The 21,269-nt window shown below is 39.3% G+C and overlaps 1 protein-coding gene across 2 annotated transcripts; it reads right to left on the bottom strand.

Annotated features, from left to right (window-relative positions):
* Positions 1–606: 606 nt before the first annotated feature.
* On the bottom strand, positions 607–16,569 carry LOC104362973 (tyrosine-protein kinase TXK). 2 transcript variants are annotated; one of them, XM_009969354.3, is made up of 14 exons: positions 16,499–16,569; positions 16,170–16,272; positions 15,141–15,346; positions 14,013–14,078; positions 13,244–13,298; positions 12,365–12,444; positions 10,837–10,964; positions 9,552–9,626; positions 8,487–8,658; positions 7,548–7,764; positions 6,496–6,560; positions 3,637–3,755; positions 3,019–3,176; positions 607–1,714 (listed from the first exon to the last, which is right to left on the bottom strand). In XM_009969354.3, exons 1-14 carry the CDS (start codon positions 16,567–16,569, stop codon positions 1,646–1,648), a joined length of 1,584 nt encoding a protein of 527 aa, XP_009967656.3. In that variant the 3' UTR covers positions 607–1,645. The 2 variants fall into 2 exon arrangements, with proteins under 2 accessions (XP_009967656.3, XP_032855180.2); XM_032999289.2 differs by having other exon boundaries at positions 1,650–1,714; positions 3,129–3,176.
* Positions 16,570–21,269: the final 4,700 nt, after the last annotated feature.

Raw genomic sequence — 21,269 nt, 5'->3', positions numbered from 1 at the left:
CTTTTATATTGCAGAGACAGTTTGAATTTCGCATTTGTAGCACATCATCTGCTGAAAAGCCTTCTACTTCTGTGGCATGGGCATAAATTGTGGTGACCTCAATGTGTGTACTGTGTTGTATAGATCTGTATTTAGTCGTAGGTCTGATAAGTAATTGAATGATCATAAATAAGTAAATTATAAAAGTAAACAATGACATCCGTTGGTGGCAATTCTAGCAGATTATATGAAACCATATGGATATCATGCTTCTCTTGAAACAGAAGTGCCTTAGAAGTGTATTTGAAGGTACTCCCAAATATTCAAACAATAGGACTAATAAGTTATTTTCAAAAGGGATGGTAACTATCAAAATACTACTGCAGTAAAGATGAATGATTAATGCCAGGGGTGAATTTGACTCAGAGATGCCATCATCTTCTGGAAATGCAAAATTTGGGATGTTTGATATATTTCAATTTATTGTTACAGTTATTTAATTTGGAAATGAAAAATTAAATTGTGCAGAACTCAATCATTCTTTAGCTAGTATGTTTTACATATTTTGTCTACAATGTGCTATAAAACTAAATATGATGTATTTACCAATAAATAATTCACAATGCATTCACATGTTTTAAAGAACTTATTTGTAGTAGTCTATTTTATATTAAACAATTATGAACTTCATCTGCCGTTTCTTCTCTATATTTGTATGAATGACAGTTAAAATTTAAAAACAAAAGTAAAAAATAACATAAGAAGTAAGGTTACAGACATTGTCCATGTGAGGTATCGCAGGATCCATATGAACTAGAGTAACTCAAAGCACTTTGTTTTACTGTCAGGTTTCAGCTTTAACTTGCCCATAAACCATTGTAGGCACTTGCAAGCAGCAGGTGAGGAATGGAAGACAATACTGGAAAATCATAGGAGAGGTTTGGATAAAATAATCTTTACTCTCCTTTCATACAGAATTGGCAGAGGAGACGCCTTGACTTGCAGTGCAGGTTTGAAGTGCTTCAGGTATGCTCAGTCTTTCCAGCTGCTCAGATGTGACTTGGGAGCTGCTAAATGATGACTGCTCCCTTTGCTCCCCTCGCCTGCCTTTACCCACAGCCGTGGGAATGGGCACACACGTGGGCACCATGCCGCTCCGGCACTTGATGAGTTAGCTTGCCATCCCTTCTGAAACACTGCTCCGTTTCTCAATGTTGGATGCTTTGCAGTGCAAAAGGACTTGTCTTTAAACATGATCTAGCTAGATCTTTATCAGAGGCTCTTCTACCATTTTTGCTGCTGCCAAGTATTCCCCAGTGCTTGAGTCATATTAAGTACCAAATAGTTTAATATCGTTACATGAATTAGTGTCGTTCTGACCAAAAGAATAAATAAGAAGGCCTATAAGCTGAGAAAACTTGGTTACTTCTTTCCAGACAGGAGATTTTTCTTCCTAATCATGAAAACAAAGCCTTGAGAGTCCTGAACAAGTCTCCTGAGGTTTCTTTCTCAAATGAGCAAAAATTAGGCCAAGCCCGAACAGCTGCTTCAGTATGCAGGATGCTGGTACTGTGATTTAAGTAGAGACTGCTGTAAAAGGCCGAGGTTTTCTGTACCAACTACATGATTGACATGCTTAATGCTAACCTTTTGGTAAAATCTCTGATTATCCCATCTCTGTTATATCTGTGAGGGTCTCTATTAACTCTGCAAAAGTAGGACGTCCTTCAGGTTTCTGAAAAAAAAAAAAAAGCAGAGGATAAATTTATATTAGTGGATTGGTACCAGTTATAGTACCAGACTTCAGAAGATGGTTACAAGTACATATGAGTTACCACTTTGAAATTACACTTTATTTTATTAATACAAAAGAAATGATCAAGTTCTTTATTTGAGGGGAAAAAAATCATCTGTTCTTCATGACAACAGCAGCATGAGCACAGCCACTTTTCCAAGCATTGCTAAAATTTCTTTATATGTATTTCAATTCTGGGCCAGAATTCCTAGAGGATTTCTCTCCTGAAATGGGTTACTGGAAAGCCCTACCTCTCAGGAAACCATGATACTCAGGGGTGTTTCCTAGGTTGTTGAAGAAGGATCTTCCCTGCTGTATCATTTGATGTACTGCAGCTCAGTATGGAACAAACTCCTGGCTGATAGTAGACAGAAAAGAGAACTTCCCCATCCTCTGCTGGCTGGCATCCCCGTGGAAGGTTGCAGTAAGGAAGCAAGCTAGATGCAGTTTAGATTTCAGCCTTTTTTTACTCAGAGTATGAAAATTTTGTATAGAGTTAAGAGATGGGCAAGAAAGGGAAGGTAGGATACAGGAGGCAATGGTAGCAATAAGGTTCCCCAGCTACTCTCAGTGTATGTCTGCCTATTTACATGAAAGCATTGCACACAAAGCTCTTCTGAAAGTACTTTTTATCTAAAATGAAAGATTCATTTCCTGTAGACACAGGAAATGTAGAGAAGGAGGGACCTTAAGGGATTACTCAGATGGAGAGGTTGATAAAATCAGTGTTTAGATACGAATATAGAAAGAAATAAGTGCCGGAGAAATGGAGAAAGAACATCTATTAAATGAGACTGAAGAGGGTGAAAAGGGTGCAGCCTAGGAGCTGTAGTGATGTACACCTGAAAAATGGGGTTTAAAAATCCACATTTAGTGAGCATACCCACTTTGCATATGAATGTGTTAAGGTTATCATTCAGAGCAGAGCTAGAGAAAGCTACGCATAATACAGAGGTGTGAAAAATATACTACATTTGACACAGTAGAGAAGTGAGACAACAGTGGCATATTCAAAACCAGGGGTGGTCTGGACCTACTGTATTGATGAGGAGCTTTATATTTGTTAGATGCAACAGTTAAAAGAAACAGAGGCTTGTAAACCTAGGTGTGATTTATGAAAAGCATAGTGAGAGATACAGAGGATGCCGCAGATGTGAAATAAGGATTTAATATTTCAGTTTAAGAAAGCTTTTGGTTCTATATTACAAATTAAAGTAATATCATGGGGAAAAAGGGCAACAAACCTCATGCCAGCAGCTGTACATGACTTTGTACACAGCATGTGATGCCAAATGTGGTCGATAAAGTCGGTTACCCTGAGAAATCTCACGTACAACTTCAGAATTTGACTTACTTTCAAAAGGCATTTTGCCTTCTGTGAAAACTTCCCACATCAGTACACCTAGAAGTGAAGCAAAATATTTAGGACAAACCAAAAACCCCAAATCCACAAGCTATTTAACAACATTAGAAGAACAAAAACCACTCTTGATTTTTTGTGTTTTGAAAAATGCATGAAAATAGGGGTAACCTGAACTGAATGAAGAGACAACCAAAAACATTTTCAACTAATATAATTCTGCTCTCTTTTAAGTCAGCTAAGGTGGTGGTCCATGAAACTGAGATGAATATACATTTGGCTAATGGGGATTTACCAAGAATGCACATTTCAGTTGAAATATAATTTTTAGGCACAAAGTCTTTCTACTGAAAATTATACTCGTCCAATATAGTAAAGATTTGAAAAATGGGAAGGACTAAAGCTTAAGATAGGCAGTGTGAGTAAAAAGTTGCACTTTCCTGAATCACATCAGTAGTTTTAGGGAAGCATGGTATGTTGCACATGCACCTGATCAACTCACCAAATGACCAGATGTCTGATTTGCTGCTATATTTTTTGAAATGAAAGACTTCAGGAGATGACCATTTGACTGGAAACTTGGCACCCGAAGAGCTGATATACTCATCATCAATGACATACCTAAAGAATAACAGGAAAAGACACATATCTGAATGGTTAAGTGCAAGCAGTTCTGGTGACCTTTCCACAGATGGTTTATAATTCCATAAATATACAGTGTCAATTGAGAAACAAGGAAATGGTATCACTAATTTAGTGTAAAATTCACACAGATATCCACACTGGAAGGTGAGCATTTAAAGATGTTTCTGTTTAAATGAATTATTTGAGTTGTTCATGAGAAGTATGTCAGAATAAAACATCTTAATACCATATATAAGACTGGCAGGATGGTTGTTACTGTCATCTTATGGGTATATATTGATAGGACACATCCCTTCACCATGGGCAGGAAAATCAGCAACAATAAATAATTATTGTCTCTTTGTAACAGACTCCACTTTTTCAACCACTTCTTGTGCCTGGACACTACTGGTAGAGGGCCACACTTTGTAACTGCCCAACTTCACAGATGTAATATCTGGCACATTCTTACAGAAGCAACACAGAAAGAAATGTCCATCACGTATAAGGTAACAGTTCTTACAGATACATTGGAAAATTAGTTTTCTTTTTGCGCAAGCTTATAGGAGCTGACCTCCCATATAAGACAAAATTATGTGCCCAGTGCAGGCATTTATAAGGCAACATTTTAAAGGCTACTAGGCTGACCACTACATGCATACAAGCTCTGTGAACATTTTCCCAGTATTAACATTCCTGAGCAAACAACAGATGTTCACTAGACAACATTTGTTCTCACGGAAGGCATAATGCATTGGCACCTTTTAAAGGAGGTCACGTTGAGAGAAATCATTCCTTTGCCTCCCTTTCTTATTTTAGTGCAGGCACAGAAAGATGAGAGGTTATTGGCTAAGGAACATATGAAATAACAGCACAAAATAACCAGTAGTGGCAGTTGTGTGAGCTCTGAATAATTAGACTGTGTTCACGTCATCTCTCCATGGTCTCCCCAGGAAAGTGAGGTCCTGTCCTAGAGCCACACCAGTGGTCCCATTTTTTGGCAGCAGTGAGCCATTTAGGTCCATTATTCTCAGACTGGACTCTGTCAGCCCCTTGGTCTCTCACTGTGTTTTCTGGTGCATTTGAATGAACCCAGACCCCTGAAAGTGACCTTCCCCTTTTGGGGAGCAGTGCAGCCAGTGGGCACTGCCCTGGTATAGGTCAGCCTTTTGAAAAGTAAGTATTTAGTTATGAACTGCTAGAGTATTGTAATCTTTAGGTTAGAAATAGAAGGCAAAACCAAAGGGAAAGGTAAGCAGCATAGCTGGGTTGATCTAATGACTAGCAGACACATGGTAAATATCCCTACTACCTCCTGCTCAGAGCCACACACTGCCTTTCAAGCTTGTCTGCCTCCATAGTAAGCCAATTCAGTCTACTAATCCAACAGAAAAAACAGCCAGTAAAACGCCGAAGTGGAGAGCTTTGTGCGGGGCTTGCAAGGGGAAAGGAGGAAGGAATGAGACAACCCTTTTGGGTCGCAGTCGATCAATTAGTCAGCTCAGCTATAAAATAGAGCACGTCCTCTGGGGGAAACCTGTGAGGGCAGAGCCACCTTTCTATGGCCTGTGCTTGTCAGAGTGTGTTGTTCTGTCTTTCCCAATCTTTGGCTGGTCCTCCCGTACCTCTATAAAACTCTATGTTTGAATAAATGCCTAGGTTATAGTGACACACTTCAGGTTAGAATTAGATAAACTGCATTTAAACCCTCTAAGGAGGACAAGGAATCAAGGCTTTATTGTGTGAGCCTGGTTACTTTGTATAAGCGGTGCAGGCCTTCCTAACAACTATACCCTTGAAGAGAAACTAAAAGACTAATAAAAAAGGGAACAACCTGCCCAGAAGGTGCTGAAAGTTGAGTAATTGCCAAAGAAGCAGAAAGTCAGCAAAAATCTACGGTAACTGGGGGAAAGGTAAAGGCAGCAGGGGAGACCATGACCACCAACTCAATTCAAGACCAAAAAGACTTGCCTCCCCATGCTGGTAAGGAGCATGTGCGATAATTTACATAGCAAGCGAGGCTAATTTAAATATAACTAAAAATGAGGGACAAAGTGATAAGAAAATAACCAATGGTCATTACAGTAAATGTGTATTTGTGCAGTCCGAAGTGTATAAATACACTGAAGTCCTTTTGTGTGGTGTGCTAGCTTTGTGGAATTACCACCTGGCGCCCATCTTTGCGCAAACATGAAATAAATAAAATGCCTCTGCTCTGTGTGTATAATGGCACCTTGCACACCGGGTAAACGACCCCGCTTCGTCAACACTCTCCTTAAGCAGAAAAACCACTTCCCTGCTAGGGCAGCACACCTCACGCTTCCTGCCCTCCCTCTCTGCCTCCAGCCTGGCCTATTCAGCCGCTGCTACCTATAAAGGTCAGCACCAGTGTCTGGATCTGTCCCTAGGGGCTTCCTGGCCTCCCCACTGCTCAGAAAAGTTGGGGAACTTGTTTTTTCAAGCTTCTGTGCACCCTGGGCATTTCTCTGTCCATCAACACTTCTGAATTTTACCTGGCACTTTGTTTACCCGTCTTACACTCGCCATTAGCAAGAGGAGGACGCAACATCCAGTTCATGGTACAACAGATAAACAACGTTATAGTTTCCATCAGAATTCAAAAATTGACTGCAGTGGGATTCCCCAAACCAGCGAAGCAAGAATGAGGTTAACTCAAGGTCATGCTACAGCTGACTGAGAACAGGTACTCACGAAACCAGCGCCAATGGCCCCGTACCTTGCCATGCCAAAGTCGGAAACTTTAACAATGTGCTCTGCGTTGACTAAACAGTTTCTTGCAGCCTGGGGAGAATGAGAGAAACATATCTAAAATATGTGCTAGAGTATTTTAAGAAAAATACAACAGTTGATTATTATTGTTTCAGTTCATACTGTTTATATTCTAAAAGGAGATGAGTGTCTTGATCAAAAATGTAAATGAATTTCTGGATCTGAGTCGGTGAACATATTTCTCTACTGTATAGTTACACATGCATAGCATATATCAGCTTCAATGCTTGCAGTACGATTTGAAATATTTTTACGCATTCCTGTGTGATGAAAGAAATATTAGGTTGCAGAGTCTAGTTATCCAAGCAGATATTTTCCTGAACGCTAACATTAGGGCACTCAATGTGAATTTTTAAAAATGTTTTGTGGTGGTTGGTTGCCAAGAATTCAGGAACATCTTGTAAATTTTTAAAATTTTACATCTCTTCAGGTGGCTAGGGAGGAGAGCAGGAAGATTTCCTCTCTGCATCCAAATGTGATCATTGAAAAAGAAGCAGAGTGAAGAAACTATCTCCTCTCCTATGATTCCCTGTCTATGGGAGGTAGGGCAGAAAAGCCACGCATATATCTCAGCATCAAGGTAGGGCAGTAGGGAGCAGAAAAAAATGTAGATAGAGAAAGATTTTGTTTTTTAAAAAAAAAAATCCTCATTGTTTCTGACCTTTTTTATTCCTGTGATTTTGGTTGTGTTGTTATCGTTGCATAATACTCTTGTATCAGGATGTCCTAACACCAGCCTACCCCGTGCTAATATTCCACTTTTCTCTGACCTCTCAAGTGGTTTTTCCAGCTGGAAAAACTTCTCCCGTGTTTTTTTCTGGCTGTCCATAGACAAAAGAACAGCTGAAAAGTTTTGGTTTACAGCCAGGAAAACACTGATGTCCTATTAGATCCTGTGGGTCTGAAGTCTAAAAGGACACATGGTGTCCAATAAAGTGCAGTGGCAGATTCTATACTGCCAATATTTGTCGAGAATTTCAGAAAACCTATTGTACTTACTAAATCACGGTGAATAAAGCTATTTCTTTCCAGGTATTCCATCCCTTCGCACACATCCTGGCACATGCTCAGCAACACATCTCTGCTGAGTTTCCCTCGCCTTCGCTGAAGGTAATTGAGCAAGCAGCCATTTTCCATGAATTCAGTCACAACATAGAGAGGCTTCTGATGTGTGCACACTCCATAAAGCTGGACCAGCTTCGGGTGGGAGAGTTTCCTGTTTAAAATCACATTTTAGAGAGGCTAGCACTTGTCTTTGGCAGGTAACTAGAGCTTTGATTCTCACGATGGTTTTGAAAAATACTTTCAGTACTTGATAAATCGTATTCAGATCAAGTGGCCTTATAGTTGTCCCACTACCTAACACATTTCTGCTTACAATTTCCTCCAAAAAGTTCACTCTGAATTCATAATTGTTCATCGGTTATATAAATGCAGTGAATGCAAAGCTTGATTTGGATGATGTGGAAGGGAAAGGTCTAGTTATGCCTGGCTGTCAGGCAAGGGACATGACCCTGCAAGGATTCTTCTCTTCTGCACTGCACCAAGACCTGGTCTGGATACCTCCCTAATTTTCAAAATTAGCAGAAATGGTTATGTAGTTTCTCAAAACCTTTAGTTAGGTGTGAGCTTTGCCAATGGTCCAAAGACACTGAATTATGGATGAAAGGACAGTTGTAAGAGCACGCTTCTTTATCAGCACATTTACTCCCCATTGAGCTCCACAGCACAAAGCATTGTACACTCTAAAGAAAAAGTCTGGCAGTGGGTGCAGCAAGCACCTGCATCAGTCCATTTCAGTTCTTTATATCAGCCTTTCTGTCCTGCACATCCACCATTCCCATCAAACTGGTTTGTCTGTATTAAATGGAATTAGGTTATATTTATTTCTTGGTCACCTCAATATCAACTGCCAGATATAATAGCTTTTGTACTTACATCATCACTTTGGCCTCCTCAATGAAATCATCTTCAGACATTGCCCCTTCATTGATTGTTTTGATGGCAACCTTGACGGTTGCTTTCCATTTACCAAGCTGAACGACTCCAAACTGCCCACGCCCGAGTTCTTTCATGAACATCAGTTCAGATGGGTTTAATTCCCACTCCTCTATAAAAGCAACCCAATGTGTTAAAATAGTCAGATCAGTTTTCCTGAACCATGCTCCAGGAGACAGGCCTTGCTATTTGCAGTTAATGTACGCAATGAAACATCACAATTGTTCATCAGCTATAGCATGAGTTTTCAATATCTGAAAATTTCCACATGCTTATATATGTTTATATGTGAATGCTATTTTAGAGTTTATAGAATGTGATTAATATTTAATTCCTTAATGTAGGAGTATCTGAAGCTTGAAGATAAGGTGTTTAGTTTTGATTAGGGACCAGTTTTGGATGGATACTACAGAAATAGTTACTAGCTGCCTCTATTGTAATAACCACAATAGTTCTACCCTTCACAAATATGAAACCTTGAGATTCACGGGAACATGAAAGATACGCAAGTTTGGAGGTTTGTATTATCAGCCAGATGGGATGAAATTCCTGATCTGTATACACAAAACTGGTATTTTGTGCTTGTTTTCTATAATACTATATAAGATTTCACTCTTATTTCTACAACTTGCAGAACTGACAAAGAAAATCTTCCCCATAAATATTAATAATAACTATTTCCTATGCATTTAAATAAATCAAACAGCCTTTGAAAAGCTGTTAAATGTATATTTGAGTCTTAGGCCCACTTAGAGAAGTCCAGATAGCTCTGTAACAGAAGAACAACAGTCCCTGAACAGAAGGAATTGAGTCAGGTGTCTCATTAGACACTGACACCTTACAAGGAAATGAGTGTCTGTTTCTGGTGAATATGTGGTTGTTTACGTATTTCTTATTTCTTGGAAATTTCACAGATACAACTTAATTATCAACTGGGTGAATGTGATCTAAATTCTTGCCTAGGCAGATACCTAAATCTCCACCAAAAGAAGATAAAAACTTTACCATAACTCAGTTCTGCTGTTGCTGGTGAAGAACTTCCAGTTAATCCAACTGGATGTCGGAGACGAGTGACAAGACCTGTAGGGGACAAAGCAACAATGTTCTGTTGACCAGTTACTCCTTTTTAAAGCATGTTATATCATATGTCTTCTCAAACAAAAATATCTGATGTACATTTCTTATTTCTTGAGGTTACTTTTGCTTACAGCTTGTTTGGATAAAACACTCAAGTACAAAGAAATGGAGGAAGACTACTCAATAGGGCCCTGACTACAAAAGTATTTGTACTGTCATACCATCAAAAGTGATACTCTTGCTTGTTTATACAATGTTAGTGCTCTTAAATAAATGAGTGCTACAATACTGTATCACCCACTTAAGTGGGTGATTTCTCAGGATTGCTTCCCATTGCAAGAAATATTTTTGTTTGCGTCATTCATTTTCTTCAAATTCATGAGTCTACAGTACCAGTGAGTACATCCCTCCACCAAGGACTCCCTGTGTTCATTCATTTTTCCCACTGTTACTTTCAGATCCTTTTCTGTTTCATGTGTTTCCTACAATCCTCTTCCCTCCATCAAAAGGCTCTGTCCATTCCCATATCTTCCTTCCTCACTAGTGTGAGGGATGTCTGTGTGTTTTCCCATCTCCACTCATTCAGGGTAAAAACATTTTATATTGTATTAAAATGATGGGCAGAACTAAGGGTATTTTGAAGGGTATTTTTTAATGCTAAAAACCATAAACGGCTGCGGTCAGCCAACAATTAGAGGTGATTAATTATGGCAGGCTGCAAACCAGTGTTAGAGAATCCTTGTGCTCCCTAATTCTGCCTTTGATTGTTCACGGAGTGGTGTTTTTTTTTTTGCCAAAATCAGTAGAATGCTGACTGCTGATGCACAGCATAGCTCCTGCTTTTATTAAATTGCATGCATGCAAGTCCTTATTGTAGACAAGGAAAGAATCATGATCGAATTTCATACAAGTCCCATTCAGTCAAATATGAACCAAGAGAATACAGAGGAAGTTAATACATTAGCCTTCCAGCTTTGTAAATTCATTTAATACACATAAATGAATTTGGTAGTTTCACTTCCCCCATGGTACATGCACACCACAGCTATGACTGGCAGAAAGGATCATGGCACATTTGAATTCATTAGCAACAGAAAAACTTGTGTCTCCTTCTATAAGGAAAGTATTAGAGGAAGAGTGATTTCCAATCTCTCAAAGTCCTCAGGAGCTTCAAACCATCAGTTGTAAAACTTTATCAGCTTGCATGCATTACCTGCAGCATTGTGTTGATGATATTCAATAAGTTCAGGAACAGATGGAAAGAGATATTTTTCTGCTACATAATATTGTCCCAAGTGGTTTTTCTTAATTTGATAATGTCGAATATCTCCACTATGACTTCTGAAATCAACAAAGGATTATAATTTTCAGTAAAAGTAATTTCTGCTATAAATCTGATTAAATTTCACCTTGAAAGAAAGCACAGAAAAATCTGAAAACTTGGTGTAGAATTCTCAACTTAAAATGGCTGTGTGTAGCTGGGATACTGTTTTGGGGTGGGAGGGGGGGAGTGTGGAAAAGGACACCTTGAATGGATCTCACTCCTGACTTTGGGAGATAATGCACAATGGCTTTTATTGCACAAGTACTTACCCCTGTATCATTGCATCCATAAGAAATAGCCATAGTGTTTTAACAGATATTCCTCCTAATTCAGCATTTATTTGGAACTAAGCTTTTAAAATTACAATGATCCTCATTAACTTTTGGGGGGAATCTCAGGCAAAAACATTCATGCATAGTGTGAGATTAAATTTTCTGTTCTGCTTTTCCAAAGGCTCCCCCCCCTGGAGCTTTTGTTTGGTACATTTTCTTTCCTGGATTTCTCCACATTATCTGTCTTTATTGCTTTCTGTATATTTTGCTGCCCATCTACCCCTGCTTTCTGTGAGACTCAAAATAAAAAAGTTAAATTTGCATTTCAGGCTGGAGGTGGCTGCTGAAAGGTGGTACCCCACTGCAATCGTGAGCCTGTGCCCAGCACAGGCATGGTGGGGAGGGCTCACCCCACCTTTCTGAGGAGGGGAGGAAGAAGAGGATGGTGGTAGCAGCAATGCCTTTGCCTTCCTCCTCTCACATCTGACTTGGTCTAAAAGGGAGAGAAGGAAAGCAGATGCTGCTGATGCAGGAAGATGTAGGAGGGCTGAGGGAGGGGGTATAAGGCAGTGTGGGATGGGATAAGTCAGTGCTGTAGCTGACTGCTACTGATGTGGAGAAAACACAAGTCCTGTGGCAGTCATCCAGCAAAAGAGGACTGCACAGTGAGGTGAGGTGAGGTGATTTTAGGAGAAAAACAGGAGAAGTTTTGGGGACAGCAGAGTCTGGGATGAATTTGCAGTGCACAGAGCCTGTGGAGAAGGGAAGCAGTTCAGTGCAGTGGCTAAAGGCTGTGGCAGCATGGTGTGGTAGCCATGGCACTTCGTGTAGAATGAGAGGTAAAATGTGAATGTAAAGTCTTATTGCCTGCATTACATGGGTGGGATGCACAGCTTTCACAGCAGATTATTTGAAGATTTCAATGAGTGCTGCTAATCTTGTTTCACCAGGGCATTTGCACCCTGACTCCCAGATCCACTGCCCACGGTCATCTTTCCTGCAAGCAGGGTAATTAACTCTGCATGAACAGCACCCCAGTGGTTCTCTGCTCTTGTGCACCGCATGTCCAACCTACCCACTTACCCTGAGGTGTCTAGAGAAAGCTCTTCCATCACCTCAAACCCTAACCGTTAAGAGCAACTCACCCTTTAGCCCGTGAATACATGGACAGAGTAAGAAGTCCCTGTTGGCTTGAATCTCTGACAACAAATGCACCTTCTTTGGACTGAAAAGAAATCAAAGTTCAGTTATTTTCTGCTTTTGAGCTTGAATAATCCTCCCTTGAGCTAGGATTTGCAGCTGGTTACCAAATTCTGTGGAATGCCTATGACTATTTGGGAGGGGAATAAAGTAGAGGAGAATGGGAATTGATAGTCAGGTATACAGCAGAGTAAAATTAACCAAGGGAAAATACTAAGTGCCAGGCAATTTCTTGGAGTTAAATAATTTAGGTGAATTATACTCTTCAGTGTGAAGTAGTGAAAATTCTTTGATTTATTAAAAAATCAAATTGTACAAATCACTAGAAAAAAATACTGTAACACAGTTCTGAGATGTTCTTCTCTGGTCTGTCTTGTACAGTCCTTGTGTTAGTCCTTGAGCAAAGACGTAATGAGTTTAATCAAGTTAGGCACTTTGTTAACTGATAGGGGGTAGAATGCAATATGGTATGTTTCCTCTATATGTAAGGAAGACACAGGGGTTTTGTTAAACTCTGCTAACCTCACTAATTTACTTACTAGATGGATTTCAGTCTTCAATGCTTCATACAAAAGACAAGCACAGTAAAACCACATGTAATTTGATTTATATATTATGGAAATTCTACACAGAATTTGCTGGAGCTACAACTTAATACTCTGTGAGGTCTGGATAGTCTGGTCTGTACGCTTACCCCAGGAAACCTTTTGATTTTAAAGTACTTTCTCTCTTACTGCATACCAATTTGACTGTGATAATGTTCTTGATGCCTCTACTAATATTTTTTCCTAGATATCGTTAGCTCTATGTTTAAGCTGAGTTACCTTCTGGCGCAAAAGAAGTTCTGCCTGGCTTCTGTTTATGTTTTTACAGTACCACCTGCAACAAGGAGATAACCTATCCTTTAATTTCAGCCAGTAAAAGTTAATGTTTGCTCTGTTTCAAAAAAGTGGTCCATCTTAATAGTTGCACTATTCTCAGTTCAGAAACCTGAATAGAACTATCCTTGTATATAAACATCTCTTAATTTGGAATTACTTTATTAGACCATTGTAAATGTGACAACTTTTGTCCCCATTCACTGTGATTAAATATAAGCTCTAACAAAAGAAAACCCAAGAAACAGTTATGCCAAACCATGATGAAATTTACAATCCCAGATGCTGCATCAAGCCTCTCTTCTCTAGAATTCTGCAGAATTTTAATCTTCCCTCCAGTAAATTAGGCTGAAGCAACTGGAATTAGCTTCTAGTCAATTAATTACATGTTCACAACAGGAAGAGATCAGAATATAGAAAGGTTATGTAGTGAGTCTACAGAAATCGGAAACATCTGGATTCTGACATTATGATTTATGCAAATGAATGCTGTTGAGGTGCTCAGTGTTTGTAACTTCATGTTACACTCTGAGCAAATAGTTTCAAATCAAAATGGTTACTCCATTCTAAGAGTAATGTTTTGTAACCAAAAAAGAGATCTTTCAATAAACACCTGTTCACACCTAGTAAAGACTGAAGGATCAAACACTAAAATGTATTGCTGCAATCAATTTTTAGAAAAGAAAGCACAATTATAATTTTCAAGGGTACTTACTCATATGTTTCTAAATCACTTTTCTTGTTCTCAGTAACATAGTTGCTTGGAATTAGACCTTCATTCCTGAAACAATATATTTGGGATAATGTTATAGTATAGTGTAAAATATTAATAAGATTAAGATATACATCTTCCTTTTATTGAATTACAAAGGTTCCTTATACTATTGGCTATGTCATTAGATACTGAATCCCAATGTGGGAATTGAAAAGAAGTCTGAGTCCTTTCATCCCAGGCACAACCTTTCTGCCCCACAACTGTGGATACCTACTGAAATGGAAAATTCAGCTGGGATAGGTATACAGGTATTTATAGAGTGCTGAGAGCAGCATGTTAATGAAAATTTTCAAGTCAAATCTAAAGAAAATTTAAGAAAAAAAATATATTTCTTCTGAATCAGAAGCCACCCTCTTCATTTCTGGCCTATACAAAGCTTTATATGAAGAAGCATAAAGTGTGTGCTTGTGTGTATATACAAAATAATAATCAGTGTACTGTTGCTGCAAACATGAGTTGAGAAAAAGCATTTCAAAGTATTTAAAGGAGAAATCTGAATGAAAAAGAAACAGTTATTATATAACACATAACCATTCCCAACATCAGAGTACAGGATACAACGAAGAAAATGCAAAGGAGAAGGGAACGACGTGAAACAAATATAAACCTAAATGAAGTTATCTGGCTCTCTAAAACATCCAGGAATTTTGGATCAGGGATTTTGTTTCAGGCACATGTCTTAATAATCATTATGGTCTTTATGAAGTGTTTACACATACACACTGCATTGTAAAGCACCCGAAGTATGGAAAGATGGATTTGCACATGGCTCAGAGCCCAGTGATTCACATGGTCCTCAAACACCCTTATGCTGCTCAGGAAACTACTGAGTCTAGGACTTAACTCTACATTCCCAACACAGTCTAGATCCCCTCCGCATTTCTGGGGTGCCAAAGAGAGCTGAAAGTCTGCCTGGTCAATCTGCGTGCCTCATACATAGCTGAACACTTTCAAACCTGCCCCTAAATGGTTGCATGTGTCTCATTCTATCTGCACACTTTCACAGGGGTTGTTTTAAGTGGTTTTATTTCTGTGTGAGGAGATTGAAATAGATGCCCACGCTCTTACCCATGTTGGTCTCTTGCCTTCCACCAGTGGGGATCATACTGTTCGAGGATAATGTATTCTTCTGACTTCTTGAGCGGTAAATCCAAGGGTCCTCTAGCAAAAAAGTCATAGAGTGCAGTAACTCTGGGGTGTTTTGTGTGGTCTTCCAAGGCCTCAGCAGGTAGAGGAGGCAATGGCTTGTTCTTTAAGTGCAATTGCTTCTTATGCTGGGGAACAAAAAGTATATTTCATAATTGGTCTTTTCTCCCTACTACTGCTTGCTTAATTCCCTTACTATTATACCATCTCAGTAACTAAGAGGAATTCATTGTGGTCATTACTTCCCCTTGTAAAGCACTATCACCTCAACACTTATAAAACAGCAAGATTTACATTTGAGTAGTTTGGTGTAGAAGCCAAAATAGCATTGGAAAGTACAGTGAATAATAAACAAACCATCTACCTAATCGGGGTGACTTCTACATGGTATGAATGCTGGGACAAATCCTCAGCTGTTGTAAAAGCAGAGCAGCATTGAAATCAGTGGAGTAACAATCTCTGGAAATTCAGTCATTTATGTGGGGAATCAATACTGAGGGAGCTACAGACTTTCTTAGCAAATTGGTGGAAACATAATTTTCTTTTGCATCAGGTTAGGTTCTAGCTTTGCACTTAGTTTTGCATTGAAAACTAAGATTAATTCAATTTAGATCTAGTGAAACTGAGGTGGACGTTTCACATGCCAGCTGAACAAGGTAAGCTTGCAACTGCCCAGCAAGGCAGTCCCACCCTTCCTATCTCCATCACTCAAACCTAGAAGTGGGAGAAGGTACCACCTTGTCCATGACAGAGAGCTTAGGAGACCGCACTGTGAAATGTGATGCTGATTTTACATCAGTAGGAATCTTCAGATACTTTTACTCTAATCTTTATGCAGTGAAGAACCTTACACGCTCAAGAGTTAGTTACTTCTCTGCTTGTTCTGATACTGAGCCACCATATGGCACATCACCTCAATTCTCTCTGTTCACCTGCCAAAACATTACTTACCCTGCACTTCCAGGTAGATGCATAGGAAACATCTGGTTGTGAGGCCGAGTACTGGGTCACTAGGTCAGCATCAGGGTCCAGGTTCATTTTTGTTCTTGTTGCTCTGATTTTGAAAAACATGAAGTATTTGTGCGAATATATGTCCATAAATATTCACATAAAAATATTAATGGATATATATGCCTGCCTTTATTAGGGGTATACAGGGTAGAATATCTTTAAACTTCTGTATAATTAGCACTTCTGCAAATAGAGAGACTTTAAGAAGTCCTTTATATGTAAATATTTTGATCATCCTAATTGATGAAAAGCTTAAGCAATTCACGTACCTTTTTTGCACTGTGCAGCAGCAGCAGCAGCAGAAAACAGACTGGATGGTGTGATCTGCGAACAAGAACATTTTCCGTATTTGCAGTGTTTCTGTTTGTTCATAAAACTTACAGAATTAAGGACTACCATATGTGCTTAGCCCCAGTATTAGCTCCATCTTGCCGTGAGATATCTAGCAAAATCATTAAGACTGAATTTGCACCCACCAACCACAGCAGATCTTTTCTCCCACCCTACTATTTGTTCCCACTGTCTCCCTTACAATGTCTTTGTAATTATGAAGCCACGTGATGAGTTAAGTCAGCTCACTAAATCAGAAAAAAATTAAAAAGAGACCTTGTCAGCCAGATCAGTACTGATATGACCGATCACACCACCCTGTACAAGCTCTAACCAGTGCAGCAAAGAAGAGAACATCATCAGGAACAGGAGGTGGAGAACCATCCCCTTCAGAACTGACATAATTTTTAGATCATTCAAGCCAAACACAAAACCACACTTGCATAACAAGCTTTTTCTTATTGTAAGGCTTATTAAAGGAGACAGACTACATTCAGTTCTTTGAATTAATACTGATTTTCCTGTTTCTGTTGCAGTCATATATATAAATATATGCATTAGCCCAGGTTTAAAGTGCTAACAAAAGATGTGCTTTACACTTATGTTCCAAGTGGTTGATAATCCTGAGAAAAATACATTGGACACTTCATCACATACATAGTACATTTAGAGAAAAGTCAATTGTAGGAGCAGCAGAGAAGATATGATATTAAATAGGTCAGAAGACATTAAGGAGTTTTGAATATGTTAAATAAATGGTTGACACCTGCTATAGTCCACTTCTACTCAGGCTGAGACCTACTTTTCCCAGCTTGTGTTTCTGGGGCAGTTTGAGCCAAGCTGCAGCAGCTATGGTCCCATCCCCTTCCCCTCTATAGCGTGGTTCATCTCCAACCAAGCAAGATGGGATACTAAGCTGTCAGGGATTCGCTCTCTGCCAGGTCAGCTCCCTGAACTGTCCCACCATCAGGCATCGCCGATGGGAGGGCAGCAGCACCAGCAGGACGGGCTCAGCTCTTGGGTGTGATATACAGTCTCTTAGGAAGCATGAGAGCCAGGCATGTAGAGGCAAGGCTCCCTTCATATTCAGCTGCACTAACAGAAAATAAACTTTATAGCCCACTCCCATGTGTCCTATTTTTCCCTGCCACAGAGGTCATAGTATGAAAAGAGGCCTCAAGGTTATTCGAAACAGGCTTCCCAAAGTCTTGGTATTTTGCTGATTTCTATTTCACATGACATTTCTTTGTACAGTCCCACCAGTTTCTTCCACTTTATTTGTTTTTCCCTCATGGGGTTTTTAGCTTGTTGATCCTAATGACCTAATCCAGTCCGAAATAAATAGGATGTCCCTTCTGGTGTCCTGCGAGCCAAGTTCACTGAGGGTATGCATCCTAGCACTCAAAACATTAAGCAACCTTACTAGTCAATGAAAATTTAATTATTTTCTCTATGAAAGGTACATAATTTAACAAATCTTGCACTAACACTAGTTCTTAGTTGGAAGAGGAAGAGACCTGTCTCACAAGTATTTTTGTTAGACTGTTTATCTTGAAAGTTGTGGGGCAACTTCCCTTAGACTGTTTCATCCTGTAAAGAACCAATCATGTGAGAAGCTGGTGAGTCTCCATTAATCAGAAGACACTATCAACTGTTTGATAAAATTTTCCACTGACAGCTGTGCAAAATGCAGTGATTACAAATACTCAAGCCAGATGGCACCAACAATCTTCTTTAAAGAAACCAGGCTAAAAAGATACGGGCAATACAATTTATTTGCTGCATAATTCTCCCATGTACATTGAACTGGCCCTCAGCTGTTTAAAACTGCTCCATAAACAGTGAACACCACAGGTGAAAAAACTCTTGGGTGCCATGAACTTTAATCAATGTTTATGAAGTATTTAATGATGTGCAAAAAAGAATATGATATTTGAAATCTCATCTGTTTCTTCTGATTAAACCATCTAGTCTAATTAAATACATTATTCCTCATTAGATAATTTGCTCTCCTTACAGAACACTTAACAGAAATATTTAGAAGCAGGACTATGGCATTTCTGTGTAATGCTAGAATGATCTTGAATAAGATTTTAAAGATTTGTCTGTTACCACAAAAAGTGAGGGGTTCAGACTGATCTTATGGACATGTAATTCCGTCTTGCTTTTCTTTACGAGCCTATAACTGAATAGCTGGCTCTGGAGGAGCAGCACAAACTTTGCATAGTTCTCCCTATCCGGTTATTTTAAGTGTCAAATCACAGCCTATCAACCCAGCAGATACTGATCATCCTAAAAAAGATCATTACAAGCTCTTTGAAAGTGAAGTCTTTACATTACCTGTTCTCAGCATCCTCACCATATCTGAAATTCTTTTGTCCATGTGCTAGTCCTAGAGCGCTTGTGGAATTAATTCAGTAGGAATTAATATGAGCATAAATCAATGCAGTGCAAACTGTTAATTTCTTTTTGGAAATTTATCAAGTCTGCCAGGAAGCATCAAGGTACACAGGCAGAGAAAGGCCTTCAATTCTGGGGAGCTAAGTCCTGCTTTAGGTAAAATGACTTAAGTCAGGAAGTTTTGACCTGATGGATTGGAATTTCAGCATCTCAAGCAAAGATCTATGTATTGATCTATGCATTTTACATACTCTCTAGTCACTGGTAAGTTTCTTGCACAACACTTTTTCTCCTCTTGATTTAAATCTTATTTCTTGTGTTCATAACTCACTACAGAAAGGCCCGAAGCTGCTCTGCGATGCTGTTTTAAGAAAGGCTCGGCCAACACTGCAAAAGGCAAAAGCTTTGATACACTGAATGAATAATTTGATTAAACTGGCTTGCATCTTGAACTTCTGCTAGCAGCCGAGGAAGATGTTTGCCCTGTGGCTCCAGGTGCCACAGCAATGCTCGCCGCAGCGCTGCAGGAAGCCTGCATTTCCTGCCTGAACCTCCTCATCACTACACACACCTTCCTGTGACTCAGGCTCTTCCTTCCTTTCTCTTCTATTCAACAGCCATCAGACCAACTAAGAAATAATAATAAATACTTGAAACTCTGCATTTTAATGCAAACTGAAAAAAATGTTACCTTTTAAAATGCACATAAGGAATTGAAAACAGATTCTTAGAATTTACTTGTTTCAAGTACTTCTTCTTGATGTTCCTTTCTGCTATGCCCTAACACAAATCACTGAAATCAGTGGAACTAGTTGTGGTGTGAACCCAGTTGGCAACCAAACACCATGCAGCTGCTCACCCAGCCACCCCCACCTGGGAATGGGGGAGTGAATTGAAGGGGTAGAGGGAGACTTTCAGGTTGAGATAATAAAGATTTAATAATGGTAATAAAATAAAACATTAACAATAATAGAAAGTATAAATGGGCAAGGCACAACGTGATTGCTCACCACCCACTGACACCCAGTCTGTTCCCAGGTAGTGATCCCAAAATACCAAGATCCTGCAATCACAGTACTGGAAGAGAGAGAGAGAGAGAGCCCCTTCCCAGCCACCCCTCCTCTAGATACTGAGCAAGACATTACATGACATGGAATATTTCATTGGCCAATTTGGGTCTGGTGCTCTGTCCGTGCTCCCTCCCTGCTTCTTGTGCGCCTGACCACAGGCAGGACATGAGGAGTTGGAGAGTCCTTGAAATCTCAGCAATGATTGAAAACATCAGTGTGTTATCAGCATTCTTCTCATACCAAATCCCATAATGAATCCAAACCACAGCATTAGTCTAGCTACTAAGAAGAAACATTAACTACATTCCAGACCAAACCAGGACACTATTCCATACAATTTCCTTCAATTTTGGACCAAGGATCTTTTCTTAAGCAAAACACTCTGGATTTGTCAAAGGGTGTTAGTCACACACATATTAAACAGCCTTGACCCCATGGCCCCTAACTCAAATAGCCACACTGAAGAGTTCGTAACTTAAAAATTAGACAGTGATGGTATCAGTGGGAGTTGTGCTTCAGCAAGAAAATTACATTTTGGATTCCATATTTTGAAGAGAACAGAGACACCAATAACATTCACCATGTTAAGAATAACAGACTGCTTTGATAGGACACTGAAAAAAAAAAAAAAAAAAGGCTAACAGAAAGAACTATTCCATAATTTTTAACAGTAAATCATTTCTGAAGTCTGTTAAAATAAAGTACTTATGAACCTTTCATTATTTTCAAGTCCCACTTCTCTGTTTCCTACCTAACCAACAATTTTCCCCAAAATTCCAGAAGTAGTCAAATCTTGCTTCTTTTCAATCCACAGGAAGGAAGGTTTCTCCAGCATGCACAGCCCCACTAGACCTTTCAGCCCACATTTCCCAGAGTTCTATCATGACATAAGTTCCCAAAACACATTTGGCTTTGATCCTCACGGTAAATCATCATGGAGCAATTAAAGTTAGTAGCTTAAAACCTAGGTTTAAATCAAACCAGTATTTGAGCTGTTGAATCTAGAATATGCCGCATCTTCCCTCTTCAATTGTGTTGAGAATTTGATTTCTCCAATTTCTGATGAAAGCTTGCAACCTCAGACAATTCTACAAATAATTTAACACAGTAACAAAAAACATAGCCCTTTTCACCACTCATGTCATCTTCTTTCTGGAAATGACTATATTAGGAGGAAGACACTTGTTTTTAAAAGAGTGTCATATTATCTCCCTGGTGACAGGTTAACAAATATGAATCC

This window comes from Tyto alba, unplaced genomic scaffold (assembly GCF_018691265.1).
Source record: "Tyto alba isolate M040663 unplaced genomic scaffold, T.alba_DEE_v4.0 Super-Scaffold_6, whole genome shotgun sequence".
NCBI lineage: Eukaryota > Metazoa > Chordata > Aves > Strigiformes > Tytonidae > Tyto > Tyto alba.
The sequence above is the reverse complement of the archived record's forward strand: the minus strand, read 5'-3'. Positions and strand labels throughout refer to the sequence as shown.